The following is a 21,721-nucleotide window of genomic DNA, read 5'->3' as shown; positions in this document are numbered from 1 at the left end:
ATATTGAAAACAAGATATATACAGGTAGAGAGTAACAGGTTCTCTTATAATGGATTTGAAACTAGCATGCTTTAAACTACAAAAAAGTATAGCAAAAATACGTTGCATTTCTATAATGAACTTGAAGAGAAACAATAAAGGCAAGTCCATTCAAAAGAGTTCCTAAAATACTAAATAGCTAGGATGAGCTTTCAAAGAATGTGAAGGACTTATACACAAAAACTCTATGTCAGTATTTATAGAAAAAGAAGGCAACACTAATATAGCAGGAGCTGAAGCATGGAGCAACAGCTCACTTTAAATGTCTGCCCATGCAACAGGTAGCCAATCAGAATAGATAATGGGATGGCTGGGAGTAGGATTTGGCAGCAAATAAAAGGAAGCCCCCTGTGCCTTCCCTCTCCCTCTCCCTAGCAATCACCCTCTCACTCTCCCTTCCCCCTTTCCCCTTCTCCCCTCTCGAGCAGCATTCTTGGTACTCACTACACTCTCAGGTCTGGCTATGCTCCCTGGAAACATGACCCAGTATCGGAGGCTGCATAGGTCTAAAAAGAGTAGAGTAGAAGGAACCAATATCTCATGCATATGGCCATGGCCAGAGGCTAGGGAAAACTTATACCGAATAGAGGAGCAGAGCAGGGACAAGACAAAGTGTCATGGGGCGGGGTAGCATGGGACAAAACTTGGTCTTCATTCACAGGAGCCAAGTAGACTAGGCAGGACAGGGCAGGGAAGACATTCACTGGACCTGGCGGCATCAGGGACAGAACCTGATCATCCAACCAAGGTAAAGGAGGGGCGTGTGACATTTTTCAAATAAATAGAAAAAACACTCCTGAAATTCATATGGAACAATAAACTCCCACGAATAGCTAAAACAAGCCTTGGGAAAAAGAAGATGGGTGGCATCAACTTTCCCAACTATCAAACTGTACTACAAAGCAGTAGTAATTAAGATAGCATGGTCCTGAGCTAGAAACAGACCTGCACACCAATGGAACCAAGTTGAATATTCTGTCACAGACCCCCAAATATATAACCACTTAATCTTTGACAATAGAGCAAGAAATGTGAAGTGGAACAAGGAAAGCCTCTTTAACAAGTGGTGCTGGGTAAACTGGATAGCTACCTGCAAAAAAATGAACTCTGACCTCTGTCTAATGACAGACACAAAGGTCAGATCAAAGTGGATTCACTTCACTTAATCACTTAACTTCCCTTTAGTCTTCGATTTGCTCGAGCGGGCGCCAGTAACGTCTCTATTTGTCCCTGTCGCGTGCTAGTGTAGCCCAATGGCATCTGTTCGCTCCGGGAACATGAAGGGCCTCAAACCGATCATTCATGATCTTGACGAAGAAGTCTGACCATCTGGTAGGTGGGTGGCCATGCGGTCTTTTGACATCCCATGGAATCCAGTCAGTAACAGCTCTAGTCCAACAGTCGTCTTTAAATCTCATTACGTGACCAGCCCATCTGATTTTCAACACCTTGGCAAATGAGACAGCGTCCCTGATCCTTGATCGTCGACGGATGTCAGAACTCCGGATTCGTTCTCTCATTTGAGTGAAACGTGATATTCCAAGCATAGATCTTTCTATTCTTCTTTGGGAGACCTGAATAGCGTTCTCATCTTGTTTGCGTAGGGCCCAGGTCTCTGAGGCATATGTTAATGCAGGAAGAACAGTGGAATCAAAGAGATGTGCCCGGAGCCGGAGGTTCTTCGCCCTCTTAGCTATTTCTTCGACGTTCTTGAAGGCGTTCCAAGCCGCTCTCTTCCTCCTGCGCAGCTCGGGTGCCAGGTCATTTGTCATGTTGACTTCTCGACCTAGGTACACGTAGCTGTTACATTCAGAGATGGTCGTTCCATTGAGAGCGAATGGGGTGTCAGGAACAAGGCTGTTTCTCATAAACATCGTCTTCGTAAGATTCAGCTGTAGTCCTACCTTTCCACACTCACGGTCAAAGTCGGCCAGCATTTGTGCCGCTTGGCTGATGTTTGGTGTTAATAAAACAATGTCATCAGCAAAGCGGAGGTGGTGTAGTTGCCGACCATCTATCTTCACTCCCATTCCTTCCCATTCCAGTCGTCGCATGATGTTCTCGAGGGTGGCACTGAAGAGTTTCGGTGAAATGGTATCACCCTGCCGTACCCCTCTCTTGACATCAACGATCACTTCTTTGTAGAATGGTGAGATCCTGGTAGTGAATCCGCAATACAGCTCATGGAGGATCCTGATGGATTGGGCTTGAATGCCCTGATTGGCTAGGGCTTCAATGACCGCTTCCGTCTCAACAGAATCAAAGGCCTTCTGTAAATCAATGAATGTTAAACAGAGCGGCATCTTGAACTCCCGAGAAACCTCAATGAGCTTGGTTATTGTGTGGATATGGTCGATGGTGCTGAATCCTTTGCGGAACCCTGCTTGCTCACATGGTTGTCCTTCATCTAGTGTTCTGCCAATCCTATTTAGGATGACTCGAGTGAACAACTTGTAGATGACTGACAAAAGGCAGATCGGGCGATAGTTGCCAATGTCATGGATGTCTCCCTTCTTGAACAGTAGTACGGTCCTGCTGGTTTTCCATTGGGACGGAACCTTGCATTCAGACAGGTAGCGAGTGAAGAGCCGAGCCAGTGTATTGATGAGTACTGACGGCAGGTTCTTCAGGTGTTCAGGTCTAAACTTGTCTGGGCCGGGTGCTGTTTGTTTCTTTACCAAGGAAATGGCGTGTCGGATTTCGGAAGGGAGAACGTTGGGAACGACATATCCATCCTGTGGAATTTGGTATGTCGGCAAGTGGACATGGCTATCGAAGAGATTTGAGTAGAAGTCATGGATAATCTTCTCCATTGCCATTCTGGAGGATGTGATGGATCCATCAGGACGTCGGAGGGCAGTCATCTTGGTCTTATAGTTGGCGAAGGACAGGCGGGTGTTACGAATACTTTTCCCAGCTTCTGCCGCATCTGCCAGTACTTCTGCTCTTCTCTCTTTGAGGTCTTCCTTGATCGCATCTCTGCACTGCTTTGCGAGCTCGGACGTTAGCTTGCGGTTGCCTGAGGCATGCGCCAAACCACGCTGGCGAATTAGCTCAAGAGTTTTTGAAGATAGGCGATTTTTTGTGGCTATCTCTCTCTTGGCGTTCCTCGCACATTCATGGAGGTGCTGAACCAGTCGATCGTATTCCTCATCAATGTTGTCAACAATGGCATCTTCCCATGTTGCCACAATAGTACCAAAGAGTTCCCAGTTGGTGGTCATTCTGGGAGTTCTCTTTTTGAACTTTGCAGCCCTTTCTCCCCGCTCTGTGAAGTAGAATTTTGCACGAAGGAGAGGGTGGTCCGATCCCATTTGAAATTTTGGGACAACAGCGACATCAGTCAGGCAAAACTGTCGATTGAATATGATGTGGTCTATTTCGTTGTGGAATCGTCCACCGGGAGACTCCCATGTCCATCGTTTAGATTCTGCCTTCTGGAACTGTGAGTTACCATGAATGGTCTTGGTCGACATGATGAACTCAGACAGTCTCTCACCCTGTTCGTTCCATTCTAGGCCATGGGTCCCGATGTGAAGTTCTTCAGCTGATCTTCTCGGTCCTATCTTGGAATTAAAATCACCCACAATGATCTTGTAGAAGGTGTGGTCTTCTTTATAGAACTTCTCTAACTCCATGTAGAACTTCTCGATTTCTCTTTCATCATAATGAGATGTTGGTGCATAGACAACGAAGAAAGAAACTGCAGACAGTGAGCCACATCTATTCAAATGTAAACGTCCAATTCGGGTTTTAGGCATTCGAACGAATCAATGCTCTTGGCCAAGTTTGTGTTGACAAGGACACCGACGCCTCCAACACCTCTTTTATCGCATGTTCCGAGGAACAATTCTTCTCCAGTGTCGAAAACGGCATGGTGAGATTCGTGCCTTCTTGTCTCGGTCAGACCAATGATGTCATACTTGATCATTCACACTTGTACCATCAGGTCCTCAATGGATGCATCTGATGCTAGCGTACGTGCATTGAAAGTACAGACGATCATTTTTGTCTTCCTTCGTTGTGGCAGCCTAGGTCGGCCTTGAGATTTTGTCGGCCTCTCCTTTCTCATCCTTCTCAGTGCTGCCATGTCGGTGAAGCCGTCAGGGTCAGGTGAATGAGACCAGTTGTAGTTACTGGTTTTGGCATATCGAATACACAGCGGATAGCTTGCCAGGCTCTTCCGTGCGGGCGGAATACTCTCGGTAGCTTGCCCGTCTTTCCGAGAGGGATAGAGGCTTTTGGGGCGACCTCTAATCACCCTTGTAGGTGTTACCATATTTGAACCCTATCAAATATGGTACGACAATTCCGGAAGATGGGTATTTAGTGTCTTATGATGTGTCCGGAAAGCGTCCTGGAGTGTGGCGACAGCTGGGTAGTGGAAGTAGTGTCCAAAAGTAGTGTATATATACAAAGTGGATTAAAGACCTCAACATCAGGCATGAATTCACAAGGTACATAGAGGAAAATGTAGGCAGAACGCTCCACGACACTAAAGCTAAAAGCATCTTTAAGGATAAAACAGCACTGACCATACAAGTGGAAACAAACATAAACAAATGGGACTACATCAAACTAAGAACCTTCTGCACTTCAAAACAAACAGTGACCAAAATTCAGAAAGAGCCCACAGAATGAAATAGAATATTTAACCAATACCCATCTGATAAGGGATTAATAAACAGGATATACAAGACACTAGTAGAATTGTACAAGAAAAAACCTCCAACCCCATCATAAAATGGGGAGAAGGAATGAATAGAAGTTTCCTCAAAAAAGAAATACAAATGGCCAAAAGGCACATGAAAAAATGCTCCATATCACTAGCCATCAGGGAGATGCAAATCAAAACAACAATGAGATATCATCTCACACCACAGAGACTGGCCCACATTCAAAAGAACAAAAGCAAACAGTGCTAGCGTGGATATGGGGAAAAAGAGACACTCTTTCACTGTTGGTGGGAATGCCCACTAGTCCAGCCTTTCTGTAAACAGTATAGACAGTCCTTCAAATACTAGAAATTGAGCTTCCATATGACCCCACAATACCACTTCTCAGAATATATTCCGAGGATGAAAAAAAGCACAGTAGAAATGACATCTGTACCTATATGTTCATTGCAGCACTGTTCACAATAGTCAAAATCTGGAAACAACCCAAGTGCCCTAGAACAGATGACTGGTTAAAGAAACTTTGGTACATCTAAAAAATGGTATACTATGCAGCTGTCAGGAGAGGTGAAGTTATGAACTTTGCTTATAAATGGATAGACATGGAGAGTATCATGCTAAGTGAAATGAGTCAGAAAGAGAGAGACAGACATAGAAGGACTGCACTCATTTGTGGGGTATAAAACAACGAAACATGAGGCTGACACATAAGGATATTAGATGCACGGTACAGGTAGATTGCTCCATAGCTGGAAGCCTGCCTCATGAGCAAAGGGGAGAAGGAAGATGGAACAGAGAAAGGATCACTAAGAAAATGATGGCTGGAGGAATTGGTCGGGATGGGAGATGTGTGCAGAAAGTAGATAAAGGACCAAACATGATAACCTCTCAGTGTCTGTATTGCAAACCATAATGCCCAAAAGTAGAGATGATGGGGAATATTGTCTGCCATGGAGGCAGGGGGAGGGTGGGAAAGGGGGGCATACCGGTGATATTGGTGGTGGGAAATGTGTACTGGTGGAGGGATGGGTGTTTGATCATTGAGTGATTGTAATCCACATATGATAGCTTATAACTATCTCAAGATAATTCAATAACAATTAAAAAAAGAGAGAGAGAGCCCTGGACATCTGGGGAGGGACCCAGCCCTATTTACTTTTTTTATACGTACAGTGAACTCTAACTTTTCATCTGCTGGGTTTTGGATGCAATCTTTCGTAGAATTCTCAGGAACTTTCTAGTGCAGGAAAATCTACTTTCACACCAACAACATCAGGAAATGAAAAAAATATTCCATGCTCATGAATTGGAAAAATTAATATTGTCACCATGACCATCCTATCCAAATCATTATACAGAGCTAATGATGCATTCCCCATTAAGACTCTTATGACAGTATAGGTCTTCAGGTGCTTGCCTTCATATGGCAGACCACAGTCTGATCTCCATGACATTTTTATGTCCCCTAAGTACTGTCAGGAGTAATGCCTGAGTACTGCTGTGTGTGGAACCAAAATTAAAAAAATAAGAAATTCTTATTATATGCCTCAATAACTAAAACAAACTACTATCATTACTACGGAATCACAAAATTCCACGAATAGTCAAAGCAATCGTGAGAAAAATGTTGACGGGAGGTACTGTATTTCCTTTCTAGTACCAATAAATTAGACTGTAGTACATATCCTTTAGAATGAAGAAACACACACATTAATGCACACATACACATATACAGATACATGGCATATGTCTATATATGTTTGTTACAGGAAATGAGCAATTCAGGCCAAAGGCACTAAATAGACAAGTAGAGGGTAGTTTTGGAAACAGTAACTAGGTGAATTAAAACCATGCTTTATCTTTTGTCCCCTTGGTTTTTGGGCAACATCCAGCAGTGCACAGGTTTTACTCCTGGTTCCATGCACAGGGATCACTAATGGAAAGGATCAAGGCACCATATGTGGTGCCAGAATCCAACTCAATTTAACCTAGAACAAGGCAAGTGCCCTACCTGCTATACTATTGTTCCACCTCCATTACTTTAAACTTAAATTTTCTAGTAATTCTTTGCTTGATATCACATTGTTACTTGTCACTTTTCATCCCATTGATCATCGATTTGCTCAAGCGGGCGCCAGTAACAACTCAGCCAAGATCCAGAGACTATAAAATAAAGCTCCTGGAAGAAAGCAGATCATGCGGCCCACCAGTCGATCAAAAGCTTGCTTTTGGTAGAATGGGAACACCTGTAAAAGCAATTAGAGGCTGCCCCAAAAGCCTCCGTTCCTCTCAGAGAGCCCGGAAAGCTACCAAGAGTATCCCGTCCACATGGCAGAGTCTGGCAAGCTACCCGCAGCATATTTGATATGCCAAAAACTGTAACAATAACAGGCCTCATTCCCCTGGAAGCTTGATATCACATTAATGAAAAAATCTAGATTTATTTAAATTAAGATCTTTTCATGTTTCAAAGTTTGATGAATTTTAAGAAAACCACATATTCCAATCAAGTAGCTGATTTTTCCAACACTTGAATAAGTAAAACTTAAAGTGCAACAGTATATAAGGTTCTATATATTCATTCAAATATATAAGGAAAAGGTTAGGTGTGAGGATCCCAAGCCACATAGAAAATTCTTTATCATGTAAAACATAGTCATTCATAAAAATAAAATTATGTTAAATCTGGTTTACTCTTTTCATAATAAACATCGTTTCACAGAATATTAAAATTTACATGCTGTATATTTAACGCACTTTCATAAAAATAAATAATTATAATTACTTCTCTTTATATATGACATATGCACACATGTTCACACTGCTATGTATTTAAAGCATAATTTTATAAAGTGATAGTCATGAAGTATTGACAGAAGTACTATTATTACCAAACTTACGAATCAACATGCAGAACTCTCTGGCCACTTCTTGAACATGCAGCTGCAACGATGGACTCAGGCAAACCTATAGAAACACACATCATATCCTTTAGAATGAAGAAACACACACATTAATGCACACATACACATATACAGATACATGGCATATGTCTATATATGTTTGTTACAGGAAATGAGCAATTCAGGTCATTTTGTATAAAAGCACTGAACAAAACAGGCTCAACCTTATACCAAAATTAAAAGTTTAAATTATGCCATTTGATGTGTATGTAAATATCCCGCCCGCATGGGCAGAACCTGGCAAGCTCCCCGTGGTGTATTCGATATGCCAAAACCAGTAACCATAACAGGTCTCATTCCCTTGACCATGAAAGAGCCTCCAATCGTTGGGAAAGACGAGTAAGGAGAGGCTCCTAAAATCTCATGGCTAGGATGAATAGAGACATTACTGGTGCCCGCTCAAGTAAATCGCCCAACAATGGGATGACAGTGACAGAAATTTTATTATGTGGAACGGATTTTTTGGAGGGAGGAGACATAGGGGAATTGGGTTATATCCAAAGTTATCCACAGGCTATTTCTGACTCTGTGGTTACAGGGTCACCCCTGGCCCCTGGCAGTGTTAGGAAGATCACATGGTGCTGGGAATTAAACCAGGTAAACAGCATATAGGAAAAGATTTTTTTAAAAGAAAGCACTTAAATCTTTTTTATTTGCAAATGATTATAAAGTAACATTGTCAAAATATTATGCAGACAGGTACTTCATTATTTAGGAAACATGCCCAATAACTAAGTCTAGATCTAAGTGGCTCTGATATATATAAAATATACATTTTTAAAATGACAGAAAAACTAAGGTGTTACTATGTTAACTTGTTACCTTGTACAAGAAAAACCACATATTCTAAATTAAGTAGGTTTCACTGATTTATAAAGCTGAACTCTGTATCCAAATCTAGTTTTGAGAGTTATGCCTCAGGGGGAATGGTAAACACATTTTAATTCAAGTAGTAGGTTAGCTAGTTTAAACGGCCATTTATAAAATATTTTACTTTCTCATAAAAACAGCAGTCTATCTGTATTGTAGACCATGATGCCCCAAAGTAGAGAGAGAGTATAGGGGAAATTGTCTGCCACGGAGGCAGGGGGAGGGTTGGAAAGGGTGAATATACTGGGGGAGGGCTGAGAAGGGGAGTATACTAGGGACACTGGTGGTGGAGAATGTGCACTAGTAGAGGGATGGGTGTTTTATCATTGTATTATTGAAACTCAAGCATGAAAGCTTGTAACTGTATTTCACAGTGATTCAATAATTAATTTTTTTAAAAAAACAGCAGTCTAACAAAACATCGTGCTTTGGAGCCAAATACACATGATAAAGTGGGTCAACATAATAGAAAATAAATACTACCACCATTACTAACAAAAAAATTAAATTATCAAATATAATAATTTTATAATTTCAAAATTATGGTGTTTAGCTATATCTTTCAGCCAATAAACAGTCAATAAAGGTAAGTTTAATATTCTTCCATAGGGCTGGAGCAATAGCACAGAGGGTAGGGCATTTGCCTTGCCTGCGGCTGACCCAGGTTCAATTCCCAGCATCCCACATGGTCCCCTGAGCACTGCCAGTGGTAATTCCAGAGTGCAGAGCCAGGAGTAACCCTTGTGCATCGCCGGGTGTCACCCAAAAAGCAAAAAAGAAAAAATTCTTCCATAACTTTTATCAAGATTTCTCATTTTAATAAAGGATATTAATGTCTTTTCTAAAAATAACATGTACTAAAAGCTCAGTGCAATTCTACAGTATTAATACTGATTCTTTTATAATCACAAAATACCTCAATCCTCTTATATAAAGGAAACACCACTATTTGAGGGGTAAAACTTTAAACCAAATATTAGCATTATGGATTTCAATAAAAAGAAACTATTATCTTGATCATAATGTTCATCAAAAAAGCTAAATGCATGTAGAAGCAATTTACATATTCAATCCCTACCCCCCCCAAAAAAATAATACTCCGACTGCGCTCACAGAGTAACTAATTTTTCAGAAGTAAACTGTCACTGTCACGGTCCTCCCATTGTTCATCGATTTGCTCGAGCGGGCCCAGTAACGTCTCCATTGGAGACTTTGTTGTTACTGTGTTCTGGAAATATATTTGGTCAATATCTGGATTCAATCTGCAACACCATATATAGTCACCACCAGGAGTGATCCCTGAGCACAGAGCCAGGAGTAAGCCATTGGGTGTGACCCAAAAATAAACACTCCACAAAAAATTAAACATAAGTAAACAGAAAAAGAATTTCTGATCAAATTTATGAATATAGACATTAAATACCAATACTGAAAATAAGCCACTATGAAATTTTCACCTAAATTTGGTATATAATTCAAAGCACAACGTGTGTTTGTGGCATAGAAAGAAATAAGAGAAACAAAGCAAAGTTCTATACAATTAAGGACAATACAGTTCTAGCACAGCGGGTAGGGCGTTCGCCTTACAAGGGGCCAACATGGCCGAGCCGAGTTCGATTCCTCCGCCCCTCTCGGAGAGACCGGCAAGCTACCGAGAATATTCGATATGCCAAACACAGTAACAACAAAGTCTCCAATGGAGACGTTACTGGGCCCGCTCGAGCAAATCGACGATCAACGGGAGGGCCTTTACCTTTACCTTTACCTTACAGTTCTTCATACAGTTAATTGTCCTCCCGTTGTTCATCAATTTTGCTTGAGTGGGCCCAGTAATGTCTCATTTTGAGACTTCTTGTTACTGTGTTTGGCATATTGAACACGTCACAGGTAGCTTGCCAGGCTTTGCTGTGTGGGCGAGATACTCGGTAGCTTGCTGGGTTCTCCATGAGGGGCGAAGGAATTGAACCCAGCTCGGCCGGGCTGGCTGCGTGCAAGGCAAATGCCTTACCACTATGCTATCACTCCAGCAACAATACAGTTAATATTGTATTGTTTAATGTCCCCACAAACATGTGCAGTATAAAAAAAATAAAGAAGTAAACAATAGCCAATGAAAATAAACCCTGATATTCTTCCTATAGAAACGAATCTGCTAAGGAAGAAATGGGAGAACAGAATTTGAGGACAGAAGTGAAGGAATTTTGAAGTCTGAGGTTAGATGTGGAGAAGAAATATCTTATGCATAAAACATTAATGTTAATACTATATCAAATAATCATATATCAATTTTAAGAAATAATTTGGTTAGGGTCAGAGAGACAGCGCAGAGTAAAAGTAACAAATGCATACTGTGCATGCAGTAAGCCTTGGCTAAATCCCTAAACAGCCATGGTCCCACAGGGACCACCATGTGCAACTCCCTATACAAACAGAGAATAATCTCTAAACACCACCACGTGTAACTCAAAAAGTGAAAAATAATTAAATCAACAATTTCGAAAATCTATGAAAATGGTTATTTGACCTTTTTACTACAAGAAATAACATTTCCTTTTAATTAAATGCAGTCACTACGGTGCTTCAAAAACTAGCAGGGACAGTAAGGGAAAACACTCAAAATAAAATCATATGTTAAAGTGAAAAGTAGTAACAGCACAAAAAATTATCATCACCAGGGCCAGAGCGATAGCACAGCGGAAAGGGCATTTGCTTTGCACACAGCTGACCTGCATTCGATCCCCGGCATCGGTCCCCCGTGCAAAGGCAGGAGTAATTCCTGAGCACAGAGTCAGGAATGATCCCTGAGCATCGCAGGGTGTGACCCAAAAAAGCAAAAAAAAATTATTATCACCAAAATCCAGGCTTATCAAATGATCAAATACTGAAACATCAAATATCATCTCATAATCCTTGGAGGAGTGAAGTATTATCAGTGTAAGAAGAAGGCTTCCAAAAGGTTAAACAACTTATCAAACATAAGGTAAGTTAGTACCTCAAATTCAAATTTCCCCAGTAAACTGACTATCTCCTATTCAGACACGAATCTGAGAATGAGGATTTAAGGACAGAAAAACAAAATGTAGTGAGGATTCTCTCAATCAGATGTTCTGAATCTTAGTTTTGAGGCTTAACTAGGTGTGTCACATCAGAAATGTGCTGAGTCTTGGATTCTTCAGTCAATACATAGGAATTTAGAAATGTTAACAAGAAAGTATTTGCTCTAGAAAGACTATCTACTCTTCTTGGTTGTTGTTGTTTGGGGACCACACCCAGCGGTGTTCAGGGTTTACACCTGGCTTTACGTTCAAGGATCCCTCCTGACAAGTTTGGGGGACAATGTGGAATACCGAGGATTAAACAGGGTCAGCTGTGCTACCCGCTGTACCATCGCTTGCTTTACCTACTGTAACATCGTCCCAGCCTCTTTTTATTTTTCAGAAATGCAATTTAGAAACACTAAATTTTCATCTAAATACTACTCAAAAAATACACTTTACCAGATGTTAACTCAAACAGCAAACAATAACAGAATCATTCTCCTTTCTTTGACCCAAATTAGCTATTACTTTTGGGCATGCATGTTAATTATTTCCATTTTGCAGTCAACACTGTCAGAAATGCAGCTGATGAAGCAAATTCAAGGTTTGATTTCTATAATCAATAGTATTTTAGTCCAAATTACATAAAATCAGAATAATCCTACTTTGGATTTTCACTTACTCAACCTACACATTTTGCAAAGAGGAGAAAACCTCACTCAGAAACCTATTGTGCCCATTTTTAAGCCCAATCTTTACACTGTTAAGAAAAACAAAGCACCAACGCCTGCTAAATCGTCTGCCACCTGCAGTATGTATAATCTGTCCACTAGAAATTGGCGGGGAGGAGCGACGAGTTTCTGATTTCGTCCAATACATGAGAAATAAACCTCGGGAAAACAGGAGACACACCTTAACTGGAACTCATCAAAGCGTGATCACTGGCTAGCTTATTTTATTGTAGGTGTACGGGGGATAGTCGAAAGCAAAATGATTCCTATCAGCACCAAAAGCTTCATCACCAAATAAAATAAACCTTGGGCTTCTCCAGCACAAAAGAATCACTACCTTCTTTCCAACAGAAAAGAGTCTTTCTCTGCTCCTCCTTAATATACACAAACATGAGCAATAACTGCGTATTCTTCTTTCAAAACAGGATTAATCTGTCTCAGCCCTATATGCCACCTAGAATAACATTTACAAAATTCCTAAGAAACCGCGAGACAAAATGATGGGGTACTACCACTTTGAAAAAGCGTCTCATGGGTAAAACCCCAACCGCACATTCTCCTTGGCACTGCAAACCCGCCTCCCTTTAAAGAAGTTATACTAATCACCCTCGGCGACGAACCTCAAGAATCGAGCCGATCAACCCCTACCCCAAAGGCATAAAGCACCAGGAGGCCGAGCCTTTGCTCCGCGCTGCCAAGTCCAGCGCTGACTCGACAACCTCGCTTCCTTCCCCTCCTCTCTCGTAAGGTCGCCCCTCACCATGTCTCACAAACCCACGCCACTGACAAAGCAGCAATCAGACTTCCTATTTTTTCTCCGGAGAATAGCACAACCACACATACCCGTCCCTATTACGATCACATCAAACTCCGAAGGGAGATTATCCGCCATCTTGACAGGAAGCGTGTCATGTGACCGCCGCTTGTGGCAATCTGATCAAGTTAGCGATTACCTTGGTAGAAGGAAGACGGTGAACAATGAATTCTGGGTATTGTAGTTTTTCCGTGCCAGGACCGCCGGGGCCTCTCTACAGCATTACGTTTTAAATACTTACGTGAACCTTCAAAATTCAGTTTATTTTCCAGGCTAAGCACGCTGACGCATTTTGTTGGAGACTTGAGTTTAAAAAACTGTGTATGATTTTCATTTTGACAGCAAAGATGAATGTGGGAAGTACTGGGTACCCCGTTAAAATTATTAGACCAGGAAGATAATGAAATTTGAAAAGGGGATGCTCTGTGAACGAAAAAATTTTCTGCACGTGCTGCCGTGTAAGTACCACGCCCTAACTGATTACGCCACTGGAGCTCCAAATTTTCTATCCAGCCTAAACAACTGTTTCACTAGCGGCTTTGTGCTCTCATTTTGTCGCCCAGGGCAAATTTTTGACACTTTCAAACTGAGGTCCCTATCTTTTCCCTAGCTCTCTCCAGTGAAGGCCCCAAAATAGGAATGGGACTCTTAGACTGCCTTTCTTTGTTCTAGTTAATTCTGAACAGTCTCTCCGACGATATGTATTTACAATAAGTAGTCTTGCTTCATAGAAGGAAAAAAAGACCGGCACTTTTGTGTCGTACACTTTTACTGATTTGAATATGGTTATTAATTTTAAATATGGTTTTCTGTCTACCGTATAAATAATCAAGTCCTTTTAAATTAAAATGATTCCTTTTGAGGAGGGTATTTACATTGTCTCTGGACAAAAAACATTAACCTAGGGCTCATAATAATTTTCAAAGTCAGCAATATCCCATCCCCACCCACAACTTTACTTAAAATATTCTGCTTTTTGACAATACTAAAGCAAAAAAGATGGGGCAGGTTCACAAGAATTAAGAGTGTACTTTTTTCATCCTAGAAATTCATTAGTTATTTTACAACAGTTTCAAAATAATTTAAAAATTTTACACAACAATGGACCTCTTATACCACCTATTTTCAGAGCTATTTGTGGTTTCAGAGCTATTTGTGGACGTACTGTTGTTTTTGCAGGATAACATGGGTCATCCTTTTCTCTACCTAATATTAATCCCGAAGATTCAGCTTAGGTTTCTACCACCTTCTGTCATCTCATCCCTACAGAGGGTTAAATTTCTCTATGTAGTGTTACCACACTGTCATAATTTGACATAGTGTACTGAAATCATTTGTATGCACATTGGATGATATGCAGTACAAATATTCTCAAATACACACAAAAATGCACACTCTGGTATAAAATGTTATAAATTATATATATTCCTGTTTGTCAGGGACTGTGCCTTTTGCCTTTTGCCACTAGCCTAAACCTGGGAGACAATGAGAATTCAAAAGCTCTTTGGTGAACTAACCTTTGTTTTACTGCTCTAAAGGTAAAAAACACAGAGGCAGGAACTGAATTGCCTTTGTAATTAGATACGCTTTACCATTGTCATGTGTTTTATATTGTGAAGATGTTTTATATATGCCTGTCACCATATTTAAGTTCCATGAAAACTATTTGAAACTTTATTTTGCTGTGTTTAAATTTGCAGTTTGTGTTGTATTTCATAATAATCATTAACAGCTTCCTATGTTTTGTTATTTTCTTATGTGGACTTTTGTGCTATGTTAAATAATCCTTTTGTGCTATGGTTCTATGATTAGTATGTTCCGCAAAATTATTCCCTGTAATATTCAGTAAACCGGGCTGGAGCGATAGCACAGTGGGTAGGGCGTTCGCCTTACAAGCGGCCAACATGGCCGAGCCGAGTTCGATTCCTCCGCCCCTCTCGGAGAGCCCGGCAAGCTACCGAGAGTATTCGATATGCCAAACACAGTAACAACAAAGTCTCCAATGGAGACGTTACTGGGCCCGCTCGAGCAAATCGACGATCAATGGGAGGGCCTTTACCTTTACCTTATTCAGTAATCCAATCTGATTTTACTTGTATAAAAGGAAACTTTTGAGTATTATCATTCAATACCTTATTGTTGAAAATTTTTTTTCTTTGTGGGCCACATTGATGATACTCATGGATGACTCAAAACTCTGTTCTCAGGAATTAGCCCTGGTGGTCTCAGGGGACCATACAGGATTTCAAATGTCAAACCTGGGTCAACCGCATACAAGGCAAGTGCCCCTACCCAGTATAACATCACGCCAGACCCTTTATCTGCAAGAATTTAACACCAGAAGTGGAAATGAAAATACATTTCCCAGGATCCAAAACCAATTTTTTTCAAAATTTCTTCAGTGAAAATCCATATGTTAAAATTTAAAAATCATGATAAATAAAAGAATTTATATCTTACTTTAGAGAAGTATGTATATCCTGTTTATCCTGTCAATATGACTGTATGACACGTTCTGTAGACTAAGATCTTCTAAAAAAATCACCATGAAACCATAATTCATTAGTCTTTCTCAAATAGTTGTTGAGTACTTTTTGGTAGCAAAACACTCATTAAAATACTGGGATAACTAAAAAAAATGACGAATCCATGTATTTTACATCTAGGATGTTAAAATAAACAATTATATACTTTATATAACAATTATATATAATATATATGACAATTATATATATGATTTAAAAGGCCCTCCCGTTGATATATAATTATATATAATATATAATTATATATAATCATATAATTATATATGATTATATATAACAATTATATATAGTATAAGTATAAACTATATTATACTAATTTTCTATGAAATTTGTTCTGAATTTAAAATGTCTTCTTCTGGAGATGCAAAGAATAACACTCAAATCATTAACTGCCAGCTTATATTTAGTATTCTTTCTATCAAGGTAGCATACATGCTCCTTAGCATAGAAAAGATTGCTACATTATATAAAAAAGCTCTGTGGTGAGAAAACACTTAAACAAATTTTTCTTTCAAATTAATCTTTGTAGATATTTGGAAAAGTAAATATTATTGTTGAAGTTGGTAGCATGAGTAAAATAGGATAAATTAGCTTAATTATAATCCATTCTATCATTATAATAAGAGACAGACCTTTTAAAATCTTATATATATTATTTGGATAAATCATAAAGAAATGTGATTATGAGTACTCAAGAATTGATTACCCTACTAGTGTGACACTGATATTGAACTTAATGACTCCCTGAGTGAAAAAAGCATGATTTCCTAAATATCTTTGCTTAATTCCAATTATATAACATGTTATCTTTTTACAGGTAGCATGTGAAGAGCTGAACCAGTGGATTGATGAGTATTGATGGCAGATTCTTCAGGTGTTCGGGTCTGACCTTGTCTGGGCCGGGTACTGTTCGCTTCTTTACCGACAAAATGGCATGTCGAATTTCAGAATGGAGAACGTTGGGAACAACATATCCATAGTGCGGAATTTAGTATGTGGGCAGGTGGAAATGGCTATTGAAGAGATCCAAGTAGAAGTCATGGATAATCTTCCCCATTGCCCTTATGGAAGATGTGATAGCTCCATCAGGACATCGGAGGGCAGTCATCTTGGTCTTGTAGTTGGTGAAGGATAGGCGGGCATTGCGAATACTTTTCCTGGCTTCTGGCACATCAGCTAACACTGCTGGTCTTCTCTCTATGAGGTCTTCCGTTATTGCTTCTCAGCACTGCTTTGTGAGCTCAGACATTAGCTTGTGGTTGCCTGAGGCTCACGACAAGCCAGCAGGACTGTTCTACTGTACTAGAAGGGAGACATACACAACAATGGCAACTATCGCCAGATCTGCCTGTTGTCTGAAGTCTACAAGCTGTTCACGTGATTCATCCTGAATAGGATTGGCAGAACACTAGATGAAGGACAATCATGTGAGCAATCCAGGTTCAGAAAAGAATTCAGCACAATCGACCATATCCACACAGTGACCAAACTTATTTAGGTTTCTTGGGAGTTCAAGAAGCTGCTCTATCTAATGTTCATCGATTTAAAGAAGGCCTTTGATTCTGTTGAGACGGAAGCGGTCACCAAGCCCTAGCCAAACAGGACATTCAAACTCAATAGATCAGGATCCTCTGTGAGCTGTATTATAGATTCACCACCAGGATCTCACCATTCTACAAATAAGTGATCATCAATGTCAAGAGAGGGGTTCGGCAGGGTGATACCATTTCACCGAAACTCTTAAGTGGCACCCTCAAGAATATCATGCGATGACTGGAATGGGAAGGAATGAGAGTGAAGATAGACAGGTCAGGCAACTACACCACCTCTGCTTTGCTGATGATATCGTTCCAATAACACCAAACATTAGCCAAGCGGCAAGAATGCTGGCCGACTTCGACCATGAGTTTGGAAAGGTCAGACTGCAACTGAATGTCACCAAGACAATGTTCATGAAAAACGGACTAGTTCCTGACATTCCATTTGCTATCAACAGAACGAACATCTCCGAATGCAGCAGTTATGTGTACCTAGGTCGAGAACTCAACATGATGAACGACCTGGAACCTGAGCTGCACAGAAGGAAGAGAGCAGCGTGGAACATCTTCAATATTGTCGAAAAATATCTAAGAGGATAAAGAAACTGTGGCTCCAGGCACATCTCTTCGACTCTGCCATTCTTCCTGCACTAACATACACCTCTGAAACCTGGGTCCTACAAAAACAGGATAAGAACGCTATTTGGGTCTCCCAAAGAGGAATCTAAAGAGTTATGCTTGGAGTATCACGCTTCACTCAATTGAGAGATGGAATCCGGAGTTCCAACCTCCGTTGACGATCAACAATCAGGGATGCTGTCTCATTTGACAAGGCATCGAAAATCAGATGGGCTGGACACGTAATGCAATTTGAAGACGACCGCTGGACTGAGCTGTTACTGACTGGATTCCACATGACTTCAAAAGAATGCATGGCCACCCACCTACGAGATGGTCAGACTTCTTCATCAAGAACCCGAATGAACAGTTTGAGGCTCTTCATGTTCCTGAAGTGAGCAGATGCCATTGGGCTACACTAGCACACAACAGGGATGAATGGAGACATTACTGGCGCCTGCTTGAGCAAATCGATGAGTCAAGTGATCAGTGATCTTTTTACAAACCAAAAGTTTAATGGTTTCTATAGTGATCTTCTCTTTTGAGGTTCAGGTGTATATACCCAATCCCATACTTTACATTTTGTTTGTTACTATAGTGTCAAGGATCAAAACCATGTTTCATTCATGCAAAATATCCACATTACATTTGAGTCATACTTAACCATTTTCACTCAACATTTCTTTTGAACATATCCAATGCTTTATATATATAATTTCTCCTGTAATGATCTAGATCATGGTATGTCAGAGCTGGATAAAAATAGCTATATATAAGATAGCTTCTTCAAAAGCTAAGTAATATCCCATTGTGTATACATAATTTCTTTATCCAGCATATATATACATATATATGCAATCTTGTATCTATTTCAAACCCATATCAAAACATTTGTCTGTGCTTTTATTCCTTATAAATGGTACTAAATGCAAATAAGTAATTCAAGTGTATTTTTTAATTTTTTTTTCAAATACCCATCCCTCCACCAGTACCCATTTCCCACCACCACGGATCCCAGTATCCCTCCCACCCCCATCCCCCCATCCCACCCTGCCTCTGTGGCAGGGCATTCCCCTTTGTTCTCTCTCTCTTTTTGGGTGTTGTGGTTTGAAAAAGAGTTAAGCCTGATTTTCAGGGAGAAATGTTGGATGATTTACTTTCCATTGATCACTTTGTATATATGGAGATGTCGTGCAGCCTCGTAACCGGCCACGCGGTTTGGAAAAAATGTCCTGGTACCCATATGCCAGAGCTATGCTTGTAAGAGCTCATGGTCACCGGGGTTCCATCTGGAGAAGCCGGGACGGCAGCACCTACCCCATCTGGGACCTCCCAGTGATATCGGCTCTGTTTGGGACCTGGAGCATACTCCGGGAGCTGTGGGGCCCTCCAGCCAGTTTTCTTCTTTGTTGCTATGTCTCAAGTATATTTAAAATACTTAAGAGTAATGTAAAATCTGAGGACAGCCAGAGGGTGGCCCCGGCAACTCTTCCCCTGGCCGCTCAGGTTCTGGGGGGCCTGTGCTGCTTCCCCAGCCAGGGCGGCCCAGGCCATAGGGCAGATGGTGGATGAAATAAGGGCCAAGCCGGTTGATTGATAAGATGATGTTTATTCCATTCTCATACTCATTCACCTCTCTCTCTCTCTCTCTCTCTCTCTCTCTCTCCTGGCCCCCGATCTGGAACCCCTTTCTCCTTTTGGCTCTGGATCCTCCACCTCACTCTTATTGCCTAGTTAAATCCCCAAAACCTAGGGTTTGGGGCTTGCACATAGGTGTGGTCACAATCAATAGGGGTAAAGTTCTTTCCCTCAGTGGATGCTTCTTCTAGGACATTCTCTTTCAACAGGACTACCCACGCAAGAGCAGAATCCCATGGGTGAATTTCTTCTCTCCTTGTCCAACAAACACATAAGCATTCATAGTATTAATCATTTTGTATGGACACAGTAAGAGATGCATTAAGCTTATAGAATTGCTCTCCTGGGGTCATCTCGATCTCAGACTACAGTGCTCAGGCCAGAGTAGTCTTTCCTATCTCTAGCAAGGTCCTAGTCTCATCATTACTTTTGGATCATGACAGCATTTGCCCATGATCAAGTGTTTAACTTATAGTTAAGAAACATGGTGCTTTGGCCTGGCCCATTTCAATGCCAGGGTAGCTCACAGCTTGCCCTGGTTCCCTAAAGTTCCTCCTTTGGACACGCTTTTGGAGTGCTAGGAACTGAGGGCAACTGAAACTTATGTTGAGAAAGCAGATGCCCGGGAATGAATAATATTCAAAGCCAATTAAATCCCAAGTTACAAAAGAATAATATTAATTGTCTTCTTGTGTCTACACAAAGGGACATTGCCTTAAAGTAAGCTATTCAAAAGACATAAGGAGAGGAGAACAGCAATATTAACTTACACTCTAAGTTCAGTGTCCTAGAAAGTTCTGACCTTACAAATTAACAGAAACAGATTAGGGGAATAAGCTGATTAACTGATTGGGGAAGAGAGCATAAAGACTGGTTACAGATAAACAAAAGAATGGGAGCACTTTAATGGGTGTTACCTGATAAACCTAAGCTCCTTGTGGCAAGGAAGAAAGGACAAAGCAATGTCATCCTACAGAGAAAAACTTGATAGATGTGTGAAAGTGTGAAAACTCTTTCAGACGTAAACTAGTTTATCAGATGGGCCAGAGTGATGATACAGCAGGTAGGGCCCTTGCCTTACAGGCAACTGACCTGGGTTCAATCCCCAGCATGACATCCCTGAGCCCTGCCAGGAGTGATCCTTGAGCACAGATTCCTGACATCCACCAGTTGTGACACTACCCCAACAGAGAAAAGAAAAGATAAATTAATCAGAAACATATTATTTATCTCAAAAGTATACCGCATATGTACAATATACTCAAGTATTCTCATAATTTCTAGCTCACATTAGATCATACCTTGACAAACTCTTAAGTTTCCTTCTCTCGAATCCACTATCAACAACCAGAAAAAGTTTTAATCTTTTCTCTTTTATTTATTTTATTGAGGCCCATAATTTAAAATGTTGTAAGTGGTAGAGAGTCTAGCTTACAATTAATACATCTTCAAACCCACCACAAGTATCAGCATCCTTCCACCAATATCCTAATGTCCCATACTACCTTCTTACCCCACTTCATTAGAAAACTCATTTATTTTTAATTTCTACTATTATTTTAAGCACCACGATTTAAAATACTGACAATGGTAGAGATTCAAGCACAAAACATTCCAGCATCACAACCTCCAACAAAGTGTCTGCTTTCCTTCACCATTGTTCCAGAGTCCTGTCTTCCCCCCCCCCCCCCCCCCCACACACACACACACAGTGAGAAGCTGCCTACTGGAGACCAGTTCTCGGTTTCTTTTGCCTTTGGGCATTTGTTATTTCCTTACTATGTTTCTTTATATCCCACATATGAGTGAGACCATTATGTATCTTTTCCTCCCTTTCTGACTACACCATCACCACAATACTGTACATACCTATCCACATAACAGCAAAATATGTGATTTTGTGTTTTCTAAAGCCAAGTAATATCCCATTGTTTATACATAATTTCTTTACCCAGTCCTCTTTTCTTGAAAACTCAGGTTATTTCCATATGTTGCTTATCATGAACAATACTTCAATACAAATTCATTTGTAATATTAACTACTATAGTGTACAAGACCATTAACCAATGTCTATATTTCTTCAAGTCCATCTAATCATTCCCCCATTCTCGATTTCTTGCCTTTCTCTGTACTATAACTGAAGACCAAGGATTTGCCATCGTATAACACCTTCATTTTGTCTTATTGTTCTATAAACCACAGTTGAGTGAGTTGACTTCATGTGGAATTTTTCCTTTTCACTCTGATTTTAT

General features: G+C 40.5%; 1 protein-coding gene across 1 annotated transcript in view; it reads right to left on the bottom strand.

Annotated features, from left to right (window-relative positions):
* Nucleotides 1–13,209, bottom strand: part of CHM (CHM Rab escort protein) — a 196,058-nt gene extending 182,849 nt beyond the window's left edge. The window contains exons 1-2 of the mRNA XM_056124100.1: nt 13,161–13,209; nt 7,616–7,682 (exon numbers count right to left, since the gene is read on the bottom strand). Of these exons, the coding sequence (XP_055980075.1) occupies nt 7,616–7,682; nt 13,161–13,209 (116 nt within the window). The remainder of the gene's footprint in view (nt 1–7,615; nt 7,683–13,160) is intronic.
* Nucleotides 13,210–21,721: the final 8,512 nt, after the last annotated feature.

The sequence above is a fragment of the Sorex fumeus genome, unplaced genomic scaffold (genome assembly GCF_029834395.1).
Source record: "Sorex fumeus unplaced genomic scaffold, SorFum_2.1 ptg000050l, whole genome shotgun sequence".
In the NCBI taxonomy this organism is placed as follows: Eukaryota; Metazoa; Chordata; class Mammalia; order Eulipotyphla; family Soricidae; genus Sorex; species Sorex fumeus.
The sequence above is the reverse complement of the archived record's forward strand: the minus strand, read 5'-3'. Positions and strand labels throughout refer to the sequence as shown.